Raw genomic sequence first — 18,049 nt, 5'->3', positions numbered from 1 at the left:
TTTAAAAAAAGGATATCATGACAAAATTAAAGTAGGTAATTATTTTTTACCATGAATCAGTTGTACTACCCTTTGACATTCAATAAATAAAATGTCCAGGTTTTACCGGTCCTTGTGTTAGAGGTCATCCCGAGTCTTCTCACCTGTCTGGTTCATGGATGGATGCAGTATCTGCAGGCCCTCTTCCCTCAGCATCACCTGGTTTAGGGTAAGCCTGCTGCCAGGGAGAGCTCTGTACAGCCAGCCTAGGGAGTAGGCGGCCCTCTGGGTCTGTTGGCTCCGAATGCTCAGCACTGGCAGTGCCGAGAAAATGAGCAAATGCGGGCAATGTAGTGGCCCTATACTAAGCATATTACCTTAATCCACTTTTTTTTAAATTTTTTTTTTTTAATTTGACAAACAGAGATTGCAAATAGGCAGAGAGTCAGGCAGAGAGAGAGAGGAGGAAACAGGCTCCCCGCTGAGCAGAGAGCCCGATGCGGGGCTCGATCCCAGAACCCTGGGATTATGACCTGAGCCGAAGGCAGAGGCTTTAACCCACTGAGCCACCCAGGCGCCCCTACCTTAATCCACTTTAAAGGAAAACCTTTCTAAACCTTCCAAGAGTGTTAACACCATGATCATTGGTTAATACCAGTTTGTAATGGAGAGCAAGAGGAAGACATTAGAATGCAAAGCTGAGGTTTTGATTTAATAAAAACCATTTTTAGTTAATCTCCATTTATTCTTTGAAGGGAAGGGTGTTAACCTATTGTTTTATCTAAAATTGAGTGATACGTTTTTCCTTAGAAAAAGAAGAGCCACCCCGCCCCCCAAATCAATGAAAGCTAGAGAAGGAAACTTGAGTCAGGAAAGATTCTAGGAAAAAGGAAAGGCCTTTTTCAGTTGTGTTTTGATGTTCATTTAGAGGTGAGGTGAGACTTAAAGAGCAATACAACTTAAATTCCAGAACCTTCCTTGTAATTCTATTTCATTTTCCCTTAGAAAAACAAGTGTCTTATCTCGTTCCTACAGGAATATGTGGTAGGACTGGAGACTTGAGGTTACTGTGATTTCATGGCCTGTGTGTTACAAATGCCAGTGTAGTGTTCTTACCTGTATGGTAGTAAGAACTATCATCCAAATATGAGAGAAGCTCACCTTGAAAGTCATGATCCAAGATATATCTTGGACTTAGAGTAGTCTTCTTCAGATTAATTTGATCAAATGGTTAGTGTAATAGCATGTACAGTCAGTGTGTACTTGTGTATATACTTAGAAATCATGTGAGTATGCTATATTTGTGTTATAAAATCCAGTGCTACAAATAAGATAAAGATGAAATAAGCAATATTATAAAAATATTTTACCTGTTAACAGTGCAGAAACTTTCCACTCTTACTAAAAATATTATGTCTAAATGCTTAGTTTTTAGGTGTTTGAAAACTTTATGCCATCATGAATTATTATGTGAGGAACAATGTACGTGTAGTGTGTCTTATTGCTCCTTGTATAAGTCTGTACATAGTCTTGATATTAATGTTTTGGCAGACTTGTCAGATGTTATTAAATGGTCATTTTATGTTCTGATTTGGAGGTCAAAGAACTAGTACTAGGATGAGAAGTGTTGGGTCCCATTTTCTTTGCCTAGGTTTCCCTTGTTTAGCATGGTCTACCTAAGATTCTTCTGCAGCATTCTTTTTCAACCATTTGTCTGTTTTTGAAGGCAGTGTAGTTAATCTAGATAGCTAAGTTTGTCCACTTAAATGGGCAAATATAAACTAATATGCTGAAAGTATATGCCAGACCTCATTTGCCTTTTTTACCAAAATAGGTGACCCCCATGCCTCCTCAGCACCACACTTGTCACATTCCACCACCTCAGTGCTGGCAACCCTTGCAGCTCTTGCTGAGGCATCAGCCCCCTTGCCCAACTCTCACAGAGCCGCAGGTAGGTAAGGGATATCTGCTGGGTGAATCAGCATTTCTTTTGTTTTTACATTTCCAGCAGATTTAATCTGCATGAAATATTAAAGAATTATGGTTAATTAGAGACATCTAAGAAAGAGGACTGTAGAGTCACTGAACATCAGAAAGAAAAATCACTTAAGCAATATAATCAGATGGCTGAATAATATTAGAGAATGACTCAGTCATTTCTTTGTATTTTTGCAGTTTCAAGTTTGTTTGCTCCAGTTGCTTCAGATTGAAATGTTTAGTCTTCTATTAGCAGATTATTTGGGAAATACTCTATGTTATGTTTTGACTGGTGCTATCATAGAATGATTCAAAATAGCAGCTTAGATATGTTATATTTAAAGCGTCAAAATACGTAAGACTGCTACGTCTCTCATTGTCATATTCTGTGTACTTTAGGGTGGCTTGCTTTTATTTTCACTGGAGATGATATTTTGGCATTTCCAGTGGAGTTGGGCAGATATATGCTGTATAGTGGCCTTCTGATATACAGAACAAAAAAGGGTCAAGTGACTTAGCAAGAGCTGGTAGCCTATGGGGAGAAGGCTTAGGGCTTCATATAAGTAGGGGCAAATAGTGTTAGGTAGAGCTAAATAGTCATCTAGGAATCTTTCTGGAGCCTTCTGACAATCTGCTCCATCATAAATGAAAGCAGATTGTTCTGATTTCTTTCTGCCATTGACATTTGGGTGGTGAGAACATTCCACCAATTCTGTTTTTCCAACTGTCAGCAATCATAAAGATCTCTATTCAGACATGTATGAGTGAGCAGCATGGCAGAGGGAAAAGCAATGTATTAAACTCGTGATTGTTAATTTGATTTGCTTTTGGATTTTGGATAAATTACTTATCTTCTCCAGGTCTCAGTCTCCTCATCTCTGGCTGAGGTTGGTTGGTTGGATCAGATTATCTTTCAAGGTCTTTTCATCTAGAACATTTAACTGTTCTTTGTTTATAAGAGATGTGAATGCTCTGTTTCCATTAAACCACCTGAATGTGTCTCTTGTGGATAGTCCATATCACACTTAGTACAAAGTCCTACCTGTGTCTCTTTAGAGAGAGAAATTCTGTAGTGGAATAGTAGGAACTCTTTTCCCTAACAATTATTGGGGATATTGACTAATCAAACTGAAATCTTTTTTTTTTTTAATTTACATAATCTCTACACCCAGTGTGGGGCTTGAAGATCAAGAGTCTCATCCTCTTCTGACTGAGCCAGTCAGGCACCCCCCTCCCCTTTTTTGATTTCCAAACTGAAAATTTTGATTCAACATAATATATATATATATATATATATATATATATATATATATATATAAAGCTTTTAGAAGTGTACCTGGCTACATTATAAGTAGTTAGTGTTAGTTGCTGTTAATATTATTGTTTGTCAGATGGGAGAAGGCACCTACCATTTGTTTCTGTCAGACTTCATCAGTGTTTTTTTTTTTTAAGATTTATTTATTTTTATTTATTTATTTGACAGACAGAGATCACAAGTAGGCAGAGAGGCAGGCAGAGAGAGAGAGGAGGAAGCAGGCTTCCCGCTGAGCAGAGAGCCCCATGCAGGGCTCGATCCCAGGACCCTGGGATCATGACCTGAGCCGAAGGCAGAGGCTTTAACCCACTGAGCCACCCAGGTGCCCCAGACTTCATCAGTGTTTTGACTCTTGACATGTTATTTTGTTAATCCATTTTCTCGGAGAAATAGATCTACTCTGTAATTATTTTTCTAAACTCCATGGATTTATTTAGACTTTCAAGATGCTTCTTGAAGAAAGAACTCCAAGATCAAATATGCTAGGGAAACTCAGCATGTCTTCTGTCCTTTTGGAGAATCACGGTGCTCATTAGCCTATTGGGGTTTCTGATACTTCTTAAAAAACAAACAAAAAATTTAAGCATATATAAACTGGCATTTTGGAAGTGTATTTGTGCATAGAACCCATCCTTAGTGAAAGCTATTAACATCTCAGTGAAGACGTTATTGAAAATACTGTTGTTCTATTGCATTTACTATTTTCTTTTCTCCTCCAACTTAGCATTGTTTGCTAGAACTTGCATTAGAAACTTAAATCTAACTTCTTTTCTCAAGTTTTCCTATCCCTGATATAATCAATTTCAAGAAGGCTGAAATTGTTATACTCCTATTTTTTTAGAAAGCTGAAATTTCCAATTCATTTTCATCATCTTTAGCTAATTCAGAGGAAGTCATAGAGGGAAATTCTGTTGACTCATCAATCCAGCAAGTGGTGGGGAGCGGAGGCCAAAGGGTCATCACCATAGTGACTGAGGGAGTCCCTCTGGGTAATATACAAACTGCGATCCCTACTGGAAGCATTGGCCAGCCATTTATTGTAACTATGCAAGATGGACAGCAAGGTGAGTTATCCCATTCAGACAAGTGTGTATGAAAAGATATTTTATTTTTTATTTTTATTTTTATTTTTTTTAAGTATTTTTAAAGTATTTTTTTAAAGTATTTATTTATTTGACAGAGAGAGAGAGAAATCACAAGTAGGCAGAGAGGCAGGCAGAGAGAGATGGGGGGGGAAGCAGGCTCCCTGCTGAGCAGAGAATCCAATGCGGCTCAATCCCAGGACCCTGAGATCATGACCTGAGCATGACCCACTGAGCAAACCAGGCGCCCTGAAAAGATATTTTAGACATTCCACAGTCCTCTAAATATGAAGCATTAAAGTAAGTAGTGGGACTAAAAGAATGCGAGATACCAGATTGGCTCCAAGAAAAAAAGAAATTGAAACTAGGCTGGCAAAGCCTGATTTCCCTCATACACATAAAATGTGTGAGTAAAAGCCAATAGTCTGGTAGATAAAAGAGGAAATAGTATGAACTAGTAGTTCACAGAAAATACTGATGGGTCTTAAAAACACGGAAATATGGGGGCGCCTGGGTGGCTCAGTGGGTTAAAGCCTCTGCCTTCGGCTTGGGTCATGATCCCTGGGATCAAGTCCTGCATCCAGCTCTCTGCTGGGCAGGAGCCTGCTTCCTCCTCTCTCTCTGCCTGCCTCTCTGCCTGTTTGTGATCTCTGTCAAATAAATAAATAAAATCTTTAAAAATATATATATATATTAAAAAAACACTGAAATATGTTCAACCTACTTCATACATAGCAAGAGAAATGCAAGTCAGTTCTGCACTGAGATACCATTATAACACTGTTTTGTCAGAGGTGTGGGGAAATAGGCACTCATAAATCACTGGCTGGCTCAGTCAGTATAGCTTGTGATCCTTGATCTCAGAGTTGTAAGTTCTAGTCCCATGTTGGGTGTAGAGAGTATTTAAAAATAAAATTTAAAAAAAAAAATCACTGCTGAGAGTATAAATTAATGTATCCTCTAAAGAATTTATTGCAATTATCTATCAGCATTTTAAAAAAGATTTGATTTATGGGAGACAGAGCGCTTACGTGCTCTCAAGCAGGGAGGAGGGGCAGAGGGAGAAGCAGATTCCCCAGTGAGCAGGGAGCCTGACATGGGGCTTATTCCCAGAACCCGGATATCATGACCTGAGCCAAAGGCAGATGCTTAACCGACTGAACCACCCAGGAGCTCCCAGTATCTATCAGTATTAAAGATATACATACCTTTTGGCTAAAAAGTTCTTTTCTAAGAATTTATATCCACACAGAAATGAAATATATACTGAGTTATTCATTATAGCACTATTTATAATCATCCAAGATTAAAAATAACGTAAGTAGATGGTAGCTGTTTGTGGTGAACATAACATAATGTATAGAGAGCTTGAGTCACTGTGTTGTACACCTGAAACTAGTGTAACACTGTGGATTAACTATACTCCAATAAAAAATGAAAAATAAAAAGAACATAAGTATGTGTCAGTAGGGAACTAGATAAAGAAATTATGGTACACCCATACATTGGAGTGCTGTGCAGCTGCTGAAAACAATGAGGAAGTGCCTTATATACTAGCATGGTCTCATCCCAAAACCATATAGTTAAGTGACAAAAGTAAGATACAGAACAGTGTGTAGAATATGCTACACTTGTATTTTTTTTTAAAGATTTTATTTATTTATTTGACAGACAGAGATCACAAGTAGGCAGAGAGGCAGACAGAGAGAGATGGAGATGCAGGCTCCCTGCTGAGCAGAGAGCCCGATGCAGGACTCGATCCCAGCACCCTGGGATCATGACCTGAGCCGAAGGCAGAGGCTTTAACCCACTGAGCCACCCAGGCGCCCATACACTTGTATTTTTTAAAAAGGGGGAAATAAATGTATATTTGCTAATATATTCATAGACTTAAACCATTTCTGAAGGAATATTCAAGAATAACATCAATAACATTGGTTACCTTCTTGCTTGTGCTCGCTCTGTCAAATAAATAAAATCTTTAAAAAAAAAAAAAAAGTTGGGGGATGCCTGGGTGGCTCAGCTAAGCATCTGCCTTCGGGTCAGGTCATGATCCCACATCCGGCTCCCTGGTCAGTGGGGAGCCTCCATCTCCCTCTCCTGCTCCCTCTGCTTGTGCTCTCTCTCCCTCTTTCTCTGCAAAATAAATAAATAAAATCTTAAAAAACAACAAAAAAAAAAACATTGGTTGCCTCCTGAGAAGGTACCTGAGTAGTTAGGGATGGATGGGAGACTTTTCACTACATATGTTTTTATAACTTTTAATATATTTTTAAAGATTTTATTTTTTTGAGAGAGAGAGAAACTGAGAGCAAAAGAGACAGAGCACGAGCAGGGGAAGGAGGCAGAGAGAGAGGGAGAAGCAGACCCCTCTCTGAGCAGGGAGCCTGACTTGGGGGCTTTATTCCGGGACTGTAAAATCATGACCTAAGCTGAAGGCAGGCGCTCAACAAACCGAGCCACTCGGGCGCCCCGTAACTTTTAATTTTTGAACCATGTGAATGTATTACTTCTTCAAGAAATACATCGATAGTTTCGGGTTTTTGTTTGTTTGTTTGTTTTTTTAAAGATTCTATTTATTTATTTGACAGATAGAGATCACAAGTAGGCAGAGAGGCAGGCAGAGAGAGAGGAGGAAGCAGGCTCCCTGCTGAGCAGAGAGCCCGACGTGGGGCTCGATCCCAGAACCCTGGGATCATGACCCGAGCCGAAGGCAGAGGCTTTAACCCACTGTGCCACCCAGGCGCCCCTCGTTTTTGTTTTTTCAAGAACAACTAATCATTGTAACTTCATTCCTTAAAAATACTGGAGTTTGAGGTCCTTGGGTAGCTCAGTTGGTTAAGTGTCTGACTCTTGATTTTGGCTCAGGTCATGATCTTAGGTTGGTGAGATTGAGTCCCACCTTGGGCTCCATGCTAGGAATGGAGCCTGCTTAAGTTTCTCTCTCTCCCTCTCTTTCTGTGCTGTCCCCCTTTGCTTGTACTCTCTCTGTCTCTGTCTTAAAAAAAAAAAAAATTGGAGTTTGAAAGAGGAGGGTTGGTTTATTGCATTTGAGTCACCAAAATTTTGACTTGGCCTAAATAATGATGGGGATTTTATAATTTTCAAACTATTTAAATTGGTGGATCTTTGTAGCATAGAAAGAAAAAACAGATATTAAACCTATATAATTGGGGTGCCTGGGTGGCTCAGTCAGTTAAGCTTCTGCCTTGAGCCCCTTATCTGACTCCCTGCTTGGTGGGTAGTCTGCTTCTCCCTCTGCACCTCCCCCCGCTCATGCTCTTGTATTCTTACTTTCTCTCTCTGTCAAAGAAATAAAATCTTAAAAAAAAAAAACCTGAATAATTCAGTTTTGGTATCATAAATTCCTATTTTGGGGGGGGGGGAATATACTATTGATGTTTTTGTGAACATGGTTTAAAGTTTTGGGGCTTCCTTGGGTAGGTGAGAAACTCTACTTATAATGGAGTCAAATAAATGAGAATGGAGTTGTTTTGAGGGGAAAAAATATTTGAAGTTTTGCTCAGATGAACTATACCACCTTTTACAAATGTATTTAACCAGGCACAAAGAAGGAAAGCTGAGATTTTGTCAATTATCTGCAGGATGTTTTAAAATCCCAACTAAACTGCCTTTTCCACCTAGCAGATATCTAAGCTGTTTTCTATTGCCATCAGTTGATGAGTAACCAAGGAATACAAGCTAAATTTTAAATCAGCCAAACCAAGTAACTAGGTAAATTTTCTGTTTTAAACAAAAATCATAATGTAACCTAAAACCTAAATAGAATTTTAAAGTTTTTAATTTTGTGATCATTGTAGATATGTGTATAGTTTGGTTTTTTTTTAAACGATTTTATTTATTTACTTGATAGAAAGAGGGAGAGTACAGAGGAAGAGTGAGAGAAAGAAGCAGACTCCCCACTTAGCAGAGAGCCCCACATAGGGCTTGATCTCAGGACCCTGAGATCATGACCTGAGCCAAAGGCAGATGCTTAGCCAACTAAGCCACTCAGGCGCCCCTATAGTGTGTTTTTTTACGTAGGCTCCACATCCAGTAAGGAGCCCAGTGTGGGGCTTGAATTCACGATCTATGATCAAGACCTGAGCTGAGATCAAGAGTCAGACATTTAACTGACTGAGGCACCCAGGTGTCCCAGTGTGTACAGTTGTGAGAAATAATGCAGAGAGATCCAGTGTCCCTATCACCCAGTTTCCCCCATTGGTAACATTTTGCAGTAATACAATATCACAGACAGGAAATTGACATTGAAACAATTTGCCAACCTTATTGAAAATTTTCCAATTTTATATGCATTCATGTATGTGCTTGTGTATGCACTCAGTTCTCTGCAGTGAATACAAGTGTAGATTTGTGTGAGCACCACCACAGTTGAGACAGAGAACAGTTCCAGCACACCTGGATGGCTCACATGGTTAAGTATCCAACTCTCGGATTCAGCTCAGGTTATGATGATGAAAAATCGATGATGAAATTGAGCCCCCTCTGTGGGCTCTACAGAGTGTGGAGTCTGCTTGAGATTCTCTCCTCTGGCGCACTGCCTCCCTGCCTACTCCCTGTTCACATGTGCTAAGGCACTCTCTTGCTTGCTCTCTCTAAAAAAAAAAAAGAGAGAGAGAGAGAGAGAGAAGTTCCATCACAAGGATCCCTTGTGCTACTTTTGTATCTATAGGTACCTCACTTCTCAACCTATTCCTGACCCCTGGCAACCACTAACTCACTTGTTTTCTAACTCTATACTTTTGTCATTCCAAGAATATTATAATAAATGGAATCATGTAATATGGAACCTTTTGAGATTGGCTTTTCTTCTCTCAGCATAATTCCTTTAAAATCTATCCAAGTTGTTGTTTGTATCAGTAGTTCACTCCTTTTTATTTCTGAATAGTATCCATGGTATGGATTACCACAGTTTGTTTAACCATTCATTGAAGGACATTTAACTTGTTTCTAGTTTTTTGCTATCTATGAATAAAGCTGTTATGACCAATAGTGTATATGTTTTATGGGAATATAAATTTTGAGTTCTCTGGGATAAATGCCCCAAGGTGCAATTGCTGGGTTGCATGCTAAGTACATGTTTAGTTTTAGAAACATGTCTAATTTTGTAAATACTTTGGCAGAGCGTAAACTATTTCCTAGAGTGACTGTACCATTTTATAGTCCCATAACAATTTATGTGTAATCCAGTGTTGCCACATCCATGTCAATGTCTGGTGTTATCGCCATTTTTAAAAATTTTAGCCATTCTGATAGATGTGCAGTGCATTGAACTGTTTTTTGACCCTTTTCTCATTTATCTACAAAAGAGAAATTTATTAAATTGGATATAGTGAGTGGTAAACTGCTTTCATGTGAAGTTCCGTAAAAATCTTATGTAAAGACATTGGGCCTTCATTAGACAGGTTACTCCCAAGGAATTGTAAGTTTATTGGCCATAGTTAGACTTCTTTATTTTAGAGAGAGAGAGAGTGAGGCTGTGTGCAAGCAGGGGGTGGGGGTGGGCAGAGAGAGAGAGAGAAACTTAAGCAACCTCTACACTCAATGCGGAGCACAGTGCAGGGCTGGAGCTCATGACCCTGAGATCATGACCTGAGCTGAAATCAAGAGTTGGACGCTTAACCGGCTGAGCTACCCAGGTGCTCCTAGAGCTAGTTAGACATTTTTCTTTTAAGGTTTTATTTATTTATTTGAGAGAAAGAGAGCACAAGCAGGGGAGTGGCAGAGGGAGAGAGAGAAGCAAACTCCCTGCTGAACAGGGAGCCTGATGTGGAGCTCAATCCCAGGACCCTGGGACCATGACCTGAGCCAAAGACAGACGCTTAACCGACTGAGCCACCCACATGCCCCCCTGAGTTACACATCTTTTTTTTTTTTTAAGATTTTATTTATTTATTTGACAGAGAGAGAGATCACAAGCAGGCAGGCAGAGAGAGGGGGGTAAGCAGGCTCCCCGCTGAGCAGAGAGCCCGATGTGGGGCTCGATCCCAGGACCCTGAGATCATGATCTGAGCCGAAGGCAGAGGCTTTAACCCACTGAGCCACCCAGGCGCCCCTAGACATCTTTATATAAGAGCATAAGACCCGGTGTTAACTGCATGGCTTCCAAATCTGATACTCTAATCTTTCCTGTTTCTTTCTGTAGGCCATGATTTACCTGTTGATTTTAAGATCCAAAGAGATATGAATAATAAGATTTCAGCTAATATATTTCAGGTTATTTTCTAATTTAAAGCAAGCAGGGGTGCCTGCCTGACTCAGTTGGCAGAGCTTGTAATTCTTGATTTCAGGATTGTAAATTTGAGCTCCACCTTGGGTGTAGGGGTTACATAAAAATAAAATCTTAAATAATAAAGTAGGCGGGCGCCTGGGTGACTTAGTCGGTTAAGTGTCTGCCTTCAGCTCAGTTCATGATCCCAGGGTCCTGGGATCGAGTCCCAGATCAGGCTTCCCATCCACAGGGAGCCTGCTTCTCTCTCTCCCACTCCCCCTGCTTGTGTTCCCTCTCTCACTATCTCTCTCTGGGTCAAATAAATAAATATAATCTTAAAAAAATAATAAAGTATGCAAAACCTCTTTGTTTCACTATGTATTCATTACCTCCAATTGGTGTCCTTTGGCTTGTAGTTCTAACTGTACCTGCTGGTCGGGTTGCAGAGGAAACTGTAATTGAAGAAGAGGAAGAAGCAGAGAAGTTGCCTCTGACTAAGAAACCAAGAATAGAAGAGAGGACAAACAGTGTGGAGGAGAGCAAGGTAATGTTCTTAGCAACAGTAGATAGAAGAGAAAGGAAAGAATCAAAAGCCAAAAAACTTTTAAGGCCTGAACCCTTCTTTACATTTTTTGTCTACTCTCTGGATAATCTGGGATCAGGAATTCTTAACCTGGTGGTGACATTGTTTACCTTTACAGGAGGGCACTGAAAGAGAGCTACTCCAACAGCAGCTCCAGGAGGCCAATCGAAGAGCCCAGGAATACCGACACCAGCTCCTAAAGAAAGAACAGGAAGCAGAGCAGTACCGCCTCAAGCTAGAGGCTATGGCCAGACAACAGCCCAATGGAGTTGATTTCACCATGGTTGAAGAGGTGGCCGAAGTAGACGCTGTAGTAGTGACAGAAGGGGAGATGGAAGAGAGAGACACGGAAGTGACTGGGGCAGGAGGGACCGTAGAGCCTCATTCTGGAGTTTCCTTGGAAACTGTTTCATCTTAATGTGCGAGGGCCACAACTTGTACTGTATCCATCTTTTTCCTCTTTTTAAAAGAAAATACAGAGGACAGACATTGTATAAAAATTAATAATGTCCTTAAGAAGAAAACTATAGCAGGGTAACAGTGCTTGGGCTCAGGAAGGCTTGCTATGCAACTGGAAAATTCAAAGCCAAATTTAGGGAATACTTCTTTTGAAGGACCAAAAGAATAAAGACCAATTTTCTCAGCTCACATCATCACTTTAAGCTTAGAGGTAAAAGAATGATGGATGTTGTGGGTTGATTGTTTTTTAAATAACTGACTTTGTATCAGAAGATTTTAAGATAACATTCCTAGTATAGACACGCACAGAGCTTTTTATAATTGCACCGTCAAGTGACCTTAAATTTTGCCTTATATTTATGACGTGTACCTGGTAGAGAAGAAAACTAACTAGGAGGTGGGTGAGAAGCAAGCTTTTGGGAAGAGAAAATATATGTTCTGCTTCCAAAGGAGCAGGCATTCCCCCCATCCTGATTTAATTTCACCGAAAAGAAATTGGTAATTGTCTAACTCTGCATCCATTATGTGTCCGTAATTCAGATGCCAGTTTAAGAAACTGAAGTGGAATATTTAAAAACTGGAAAGGAAAGAAAACTTGTTTATGTGGGAGAAGTGTATGTAAATTCAAAATCCTCCAGGCTGTGCTTCACAATGCTGGAAAGTGGCCAGGAAGAGGCTTGTGGGGTTATGAAACAGCTGGTCCCGAGATACAAACTTTGCTCTGGCTGGATTTTATAAAATTGAAATCAGGAAGATAGTCTGTTGCTAGAACAACTTGATTCCACACATTTATTTATATAATATCAAGCTTTAATATCAACTTTTTAATTCTATAAAATTTTATTGAGTTTTCTAAGTGTGCCTTTCTGTGGAGCTTACATGGTATCCTTCTCATTGCAAAAAAAGAAGTCGGGGGAGAGGCAATTGCTGAGGGTGTTGGTGGAGTTCTGTTTCCATTTGACCTGGGATGAGCAGTTTGTTCTGTTCCTTAAGGTCGGCTTTTTTGCAGAGCTTTTGTGCCTTGTAGGTGCTCAGTGTGTGTTGGCAAAAGAGTGAAAAACTAGAAGTGCCATAAAGTAAGGAACCAAAAATTCTGGCTCGATAACTTCATCTGCCTGACTCCCTCCTCTACCACTGTGCCTGCTCCCTTTTCTTTTTCTTTTTTTTTTTTTTTAAAGATTTTATTTATTTGTTTGACAGAGAGAGATCACAAGTAGGCAGAGAGGCAGGCAGAGGGAAGTGGGGGAAGTAGGCTCCCTGTGGAGCAAAAAGCCCAATGTAGGGCTCGATCCCAGGACCCTGAGATCATGACCTGAGCTAAAGGCAGGGGCCTAACCCACTGAGCCACCCAGGCGCCCCCCTGCTCCCCTTTCTTAGATGCTTTTGGAAAGTGTTTCATTGCTGGGTTTTCTTTGTGCATCAGTTTGGAGTTTTTTCAGAAGGAGGGGTTATGGATGGAGAGAGAAAGGTTGTGGAGAAGTTACATTACAGAAGTTACTGCCTTTGACATTGGGCCCCCATCATTCTAGAACTGCTCTCTTGCTTTATTGTAAATGAGAAGAAGAAACCAGAGGATGTGCCAAGTAAACATTTGAATGACTGTTTAGAATATGGTTTTCTTAATTAGCAATCATGGGGAAAACATATATTTTTAATCTGGAATAAAACTTGACAGTTCACATGGTTCTATTTATCTTGATTAGTGAAGTAATTTGCTGCAGTTTTCCAGAGGTGCAGAATCACTTGGGGCTCAAAATAGACCTAAAACATAACTCGCCAAACCAAATTTGACAAACAGAATTGGTTATTAGAGGCTTATAGGCAAAAATACCAGTTTGAAATTAATCCTGGCCATTGGCCACCACTAGGAGAAAACCACCACTAGGTTTTCTCCACAGGCTTGAGAGATTACTCTTGGTTTGGGGGGAAGACGAGAAGCCCAGGTAAGGGCTAGGGTGAAATTGTGCCATTTTCTGTCAAGTTGTCATTTTTCAGCTTGCAATGTTTTTCTTTTTTCTGACTCCCTTTGGGAACCAGGTGCTAACAATAAGCTGCTGTTGTGTGCCATGTCAGAGCCTTAGCCTAACCATAGAGACAGATGGACCAAGTGTCATTTTAGATGTATTTGGTTTATTTTCTTTGTTTATATATTGACTTTAATTCCTTTTTTCCCCCTCTTTCCTGTTAAGGGAGTGGAGGTTAACTCTGCAGAGGATAGCCAGGCCCAGCTACCTGTCTCTCTGGGATAGCTTCTGACCAGGGCCAGGAGTTGCCATCCAACACTCCCTGCTGAGCATACAGAGTTCCTACTGTTTTGGGGAACTTCAGAAATACTTATTATTCTCTTTCTGTAGGAGGCTGTCACCCTCACCTAGAAAAATCTCTAATACAGCCCAAGTCATTTTTGATGATGGGGTCTCTGAGATAGGGAGTTGGGATAGGGAAAGAGAAAAGAAAAATGTCTGGAAAGGGAAGAGTAGCAAAAAGGTATTTGTTGTTATTTACTTGAAATACACCTTTTATCATCCCAGAGAAGGGAAATAGGATTTGATCTCCAGTTGTATTGCCATGGAGAAAATGGCAGGTCCGGATACCTTGAAGTAGGTAGAAATTAAAGACGAAATGCATTAATGGCAATAACATTTTATGATTTGCATCTTTCAGGATCAGCAATGGAAGCTGGGAAAATGTTGCTAGATCCCAACTGTTGTGTTGGCAAGATTGGATTACAGAAAATCAATTAACAGACAGGTGGTTCAGAGTTGGTACTTAAGCAGAAAAAACTTGGAACCTAGGATGATTGCCTACTTTAAAATAAAGCTGCTTTAACAATATCAGTATTAATTTATGAATTTTAGATTCCACATTTGCATTTTGGTCTTAAGCCTTCCCCGAAAAAAAAAGAAAGAAGTCTTAATATTTCTGTTCTTGTTCCTAGCTTCAGGGAAATTACTTGTAAATATATAAATGTACAATTCCCTTCCTATCACTACCTCTGTGGGATCTCTTAATTGTAATGACAGAGTTGAGGTTTCTTAATGGAGATATGGGAGAACTTGACTTTAGGCTTTCTATGTTTTGAACTCGGTGCCTTAAAAGATGTTCTTTTTTTCCTGTAAGATCCCTGTGTAGTTATTTTTGGCCTTGCCTTTCCCCCTTCTTCAGCCTTACCATTGCACTATTAAAATTTTTGTATCTGCTCAGTAATGTTAGAAATCCATGGCATACCAAATTACTTTCTTTCTTTATATTGATATAAAAGAAATGAATTTACCAGAGGGCTCTACAGTCAAAGTTACGTATTGTGTGACCAGGGCATTTTTGGTACCCATTTGCTGGGTGCATATTGGTGTGTACATTTATAAATACATATGGATCTTCCCACTTCTTGTTTATTTGAGGTTCAGCTTTAAAATACTTGGTATAACCTAGAAATATTTTCATTCCATTAAACACATTGAAGAGGGTTCCTGTGGCTTCACTTAAGGGTGCTGAGGAAGAAAAAGCTCTACTCCGGCCCTTCTCTGAGAGGTATGCTTGAACCTGGTGTAATGAGAAACTTGAGGAGTAAACCTCGGGGAGAACTAGTGTCTGGCTTTACAGAGACTTGTTTAGCATATGGTGTGATGACACCATGTAAGCTAAACAGTTCAGAGCAGTATCAGGGGTGAAGACAAAGCTGCCCTTCCACAGAGCAAGCCTCCTTTCCACTTCTATGGCAACTGTTTTCACTGGCACTTGTAAGATCTCTTACACCTCTGAACAGGAGGGTCATGGCACAAGGAGCGGGCATTCTGTACATCTGCTTTCCCAGTTTAGAAATCTTATCCTTTTGAGAAATCATTTTGAAAAAGCTTGTATGGCTCTCTCCTAACAAACATCATATGGACTTCTAGAGCTAGAAGATTTCAGGCATATAGTGAATTCTTCCCAGAAGTTGAATATTGAGTAGAAGTCAGTTTTTATCCAAATTCATTGGAGAATGGCCTCCTTGTGCAGACATCTCTGTATGGCCAGGATAGGAGCTTTTAGAATGAACTATATGTCAGCACCGCCTGTATCCTGTTCCGGGCTCTTATCTATCTCCATTTTATGTGATGAATATTTTCCGAGTTGGTACTCTATTTCCTATCCCAATATATTTAATATGAGAACAGGAGTAAGAAGGATATGAATTTGAATTAAGTAGCTTTGAGCCTCTGGTGCTGCCTTTTTTTTTTTTTTTTTTTGGAAACTCTCTAGGCTTAGTGGGTGGGGTGACATTCCTAGACTCTACAGTAGCAATTTGGCTGGCTAATGGCAGGAAATTGTGATTCCCTATCTCTCTCCCCCACTTTCCCCTCTAAACTACTTCTGCCTCTGTGACCCCATTGTTCTTATCTCATTGAGTCTTTCCCAGGCACTAGAACTTAATTAGTAGGTCATTTCTAATCTATGGGCCTTGTCTTTCCTCTTTCCACTCCCCTCCTTCCCTATTACATGTATTTTCTGTTTATTCTGAAGTGGTTTGTTTCTGAGAATTAATCTAGGTCATACCCTATATCCTGTGCTTCCTAGTTGGTTTTAGGCATCTCACTTGACCAACAATAATGATTGCAGCTCCCTTCTCTGGCTTTGTCCTGTAGCCCTGTCCTTCCTACCAAGGCCATTTATGTTGGCGGAGAGAAAGAGGGTGGGTGGGGGTGCCTAGATTCTTCTCAAAATGTCCTCAGTTTTTCAGGTTTTCTGACAGCTTTATGTACAGTATGTTTTAGGAAAACAAATATACTTCTCTTTTTTTATTTAGGATTTTAATAAGATTTGAGTTTGATGAGGAAGGGTGTGTGTGTATGTGTGTGTGGGTGATCATTTGTGTGTATATACACTTATACAGATCTATATTATATATACAGTTTTTGTACTATCATTTAAAATAAAGATATTTCTTAATAAAAATGTCATTTCAGAGTGTCATTGAAAGTTTTTTCCATCTCCTGGGCAAAAATTGTTACCTAGTCCCTGATCAGGTAAATCTCAATAGGAAGTTTTCTGTTTGGTTGAGTTAATGATGGTGGAGCAGGGTAGGGTTGCATGTGTGTGGGGGGTTCTTCTTTCCCCTGTTGTGGTCTCTTCTAACCCATTCCCATCCTCTGCATTTTCCTTATCCTAGCTCCTCCTTAGCTAGTGTTCATAATAGGCAGAGCAAGTAGAGATAAGGACTGAAAGGAGAATGGAAAGAGCTTTTGACTGGTTTGTTAGATTTACATCTTCCTCCCTTTTGTCATCCCCCACTCTCTTCCCTAAAAGCAGACAACCAGGAGAAGAGCCCAGTAGCTGAAGGAAATGATTCTGTGCCTTGTGTGGGAGTAAAATCAATGCTAAGATATGGGTTGGGGGGTGGGAACGGGACATCAGGTTCAGGGAGGGTTGGAAATTGATTTGCTTTGCTGGCTTCTCAACTATTCCTAGTTAATAAGGTGCCCGTTGCTATCTCAGTCCAATGCAGCATACATTTATTAAGTAAATACGAATAGCAGTGTGGTGGTAGCACAAACACCATTGATATCCAGGGCTGAAGAGACCCATCGGGCTGACTAGATGGGATCCCCATCCAGGGTATAGTGTTCTCAAAAGCTGCTCCACTGGCAATAAGGATGCCTTTCTTAAGTAAAGGACGGTATTACCAAAGTCAAAGACATATAAGCATCTGTGTTCAGCAACTAGAATCTCCCAGGTCAGTATTTAGGAAATTGAACGCTTACCATGTACTAGGCTGCATATAGATAATTGCTTTTTGGTAAATACATAAAATTTAAAAATCCAGTATACATATTAATTTTAAGGTACATCTGACAGAGTACCTCATAAATGCATATATGGTCTTTTTGTTCTCCTGAGAGAAAAAGAGCAGGCAAAGAAAAGAGAAAAAGAGCAAGGACTTGAGGAGGCTTGAGAAACAACTGAAAGTCTTATTGAATTAAAATCCTAGTGAGAGAAATCATTAGGAATGTGGGAAAGTTGGAAGGAAATTGGGGAGATAGGAACTTAGAGTTCTCTGAAGGGTGATCTTCTTAAACGATGGGAAAGAAGCATGAATGAGGGCAACTTTCCTAAGATTTCCTCTGTGAAAATGAGCCCTTTACTCCAAAGAAATCAGTAGGTAGAAAATACAAGAGAAGGTTGAAATGGGAGCAACTTAGTGATAACCACAGACCTGTGTAGGGTTTGTGTAAGATATCTGATAGGTTATAGATTAAGTCTGTTAAGACTATAGGGGATACCTAAAAAAAATGGAACTGGGTAACTGGGAAATTAATAGTAATGTCCAGTAGACACTTTTTTTTTTTTTTTTTTTACAGAGAGATAGCACAAGTAGACAGAGTGGCAGGCAGAAGGAGAGGGAGAAGCAGGCTCTCTGCTGAGCAGGGAGCCCGATGTGGGGC

At 40.0% G+C, this 18,049-nt stretch overlaps 1 protein-coding gene across 3 annotated transcripts in view; it reads left to right on the top strand.

The window, feature by feature from the left end:
- The window catches only part of GABPB2 (GA binding protein transcription factor subunit beta 2), a 32,168-nt gene extending 17,707 nt beyond the window's left edge, over nucleotides 1-14,461 (top strand). Inside the window, exons 6-9 of one of the 3 annotated variants that reach the window (XM_080800144.1) lie at nucleotides 1,814-1,930; nucleotides 4,150-4,335; nucleotides 11,002-11,129; nucleotides 11,287-14,461. In XM_080800144.1, coding sequence (XP_080656270.1) covers nucleotides 1,814-1,930; nucleotides 4,150-4,335; nucleotides 11,002-11,129; nucleotides 11,287-11,586 — 731 coding nt within the window. In that variant the 3' untranslated portion in view covers nucleotides 11,587-14,461. The remainder of the gene's footprint in view (nucleotides 1-1,813; nucleotides 1,931-4,149; nucleotides 4,336-11,001; nucleotides 11,130-11,286) is intronic. The other 2 variants (XM_080800142.1, XM_080800143.1) reach the window with 2 other exon arrangements.
- The last annotated feature ends 3,588 nt before the right edge of the window (nucleotides 14,462-18,049 follow it).

The sequence above is a fragment of the Martes martes genome, assembly GCF_963455335.1.
Source record: "Martes martes genome assembly, chromosome: 4".
Classification (NCBI taxonomy): domain Eukaryota; kingdom Metazoa; phylum Chordata; class Mammalia; order Carnivora; family Mustelidae; genus Martes; species Martes martes.
Note: the sequence above shows the minus strand (reverse complement) of the source record. Positions and strands in the feature narration are given on the sequence as shown.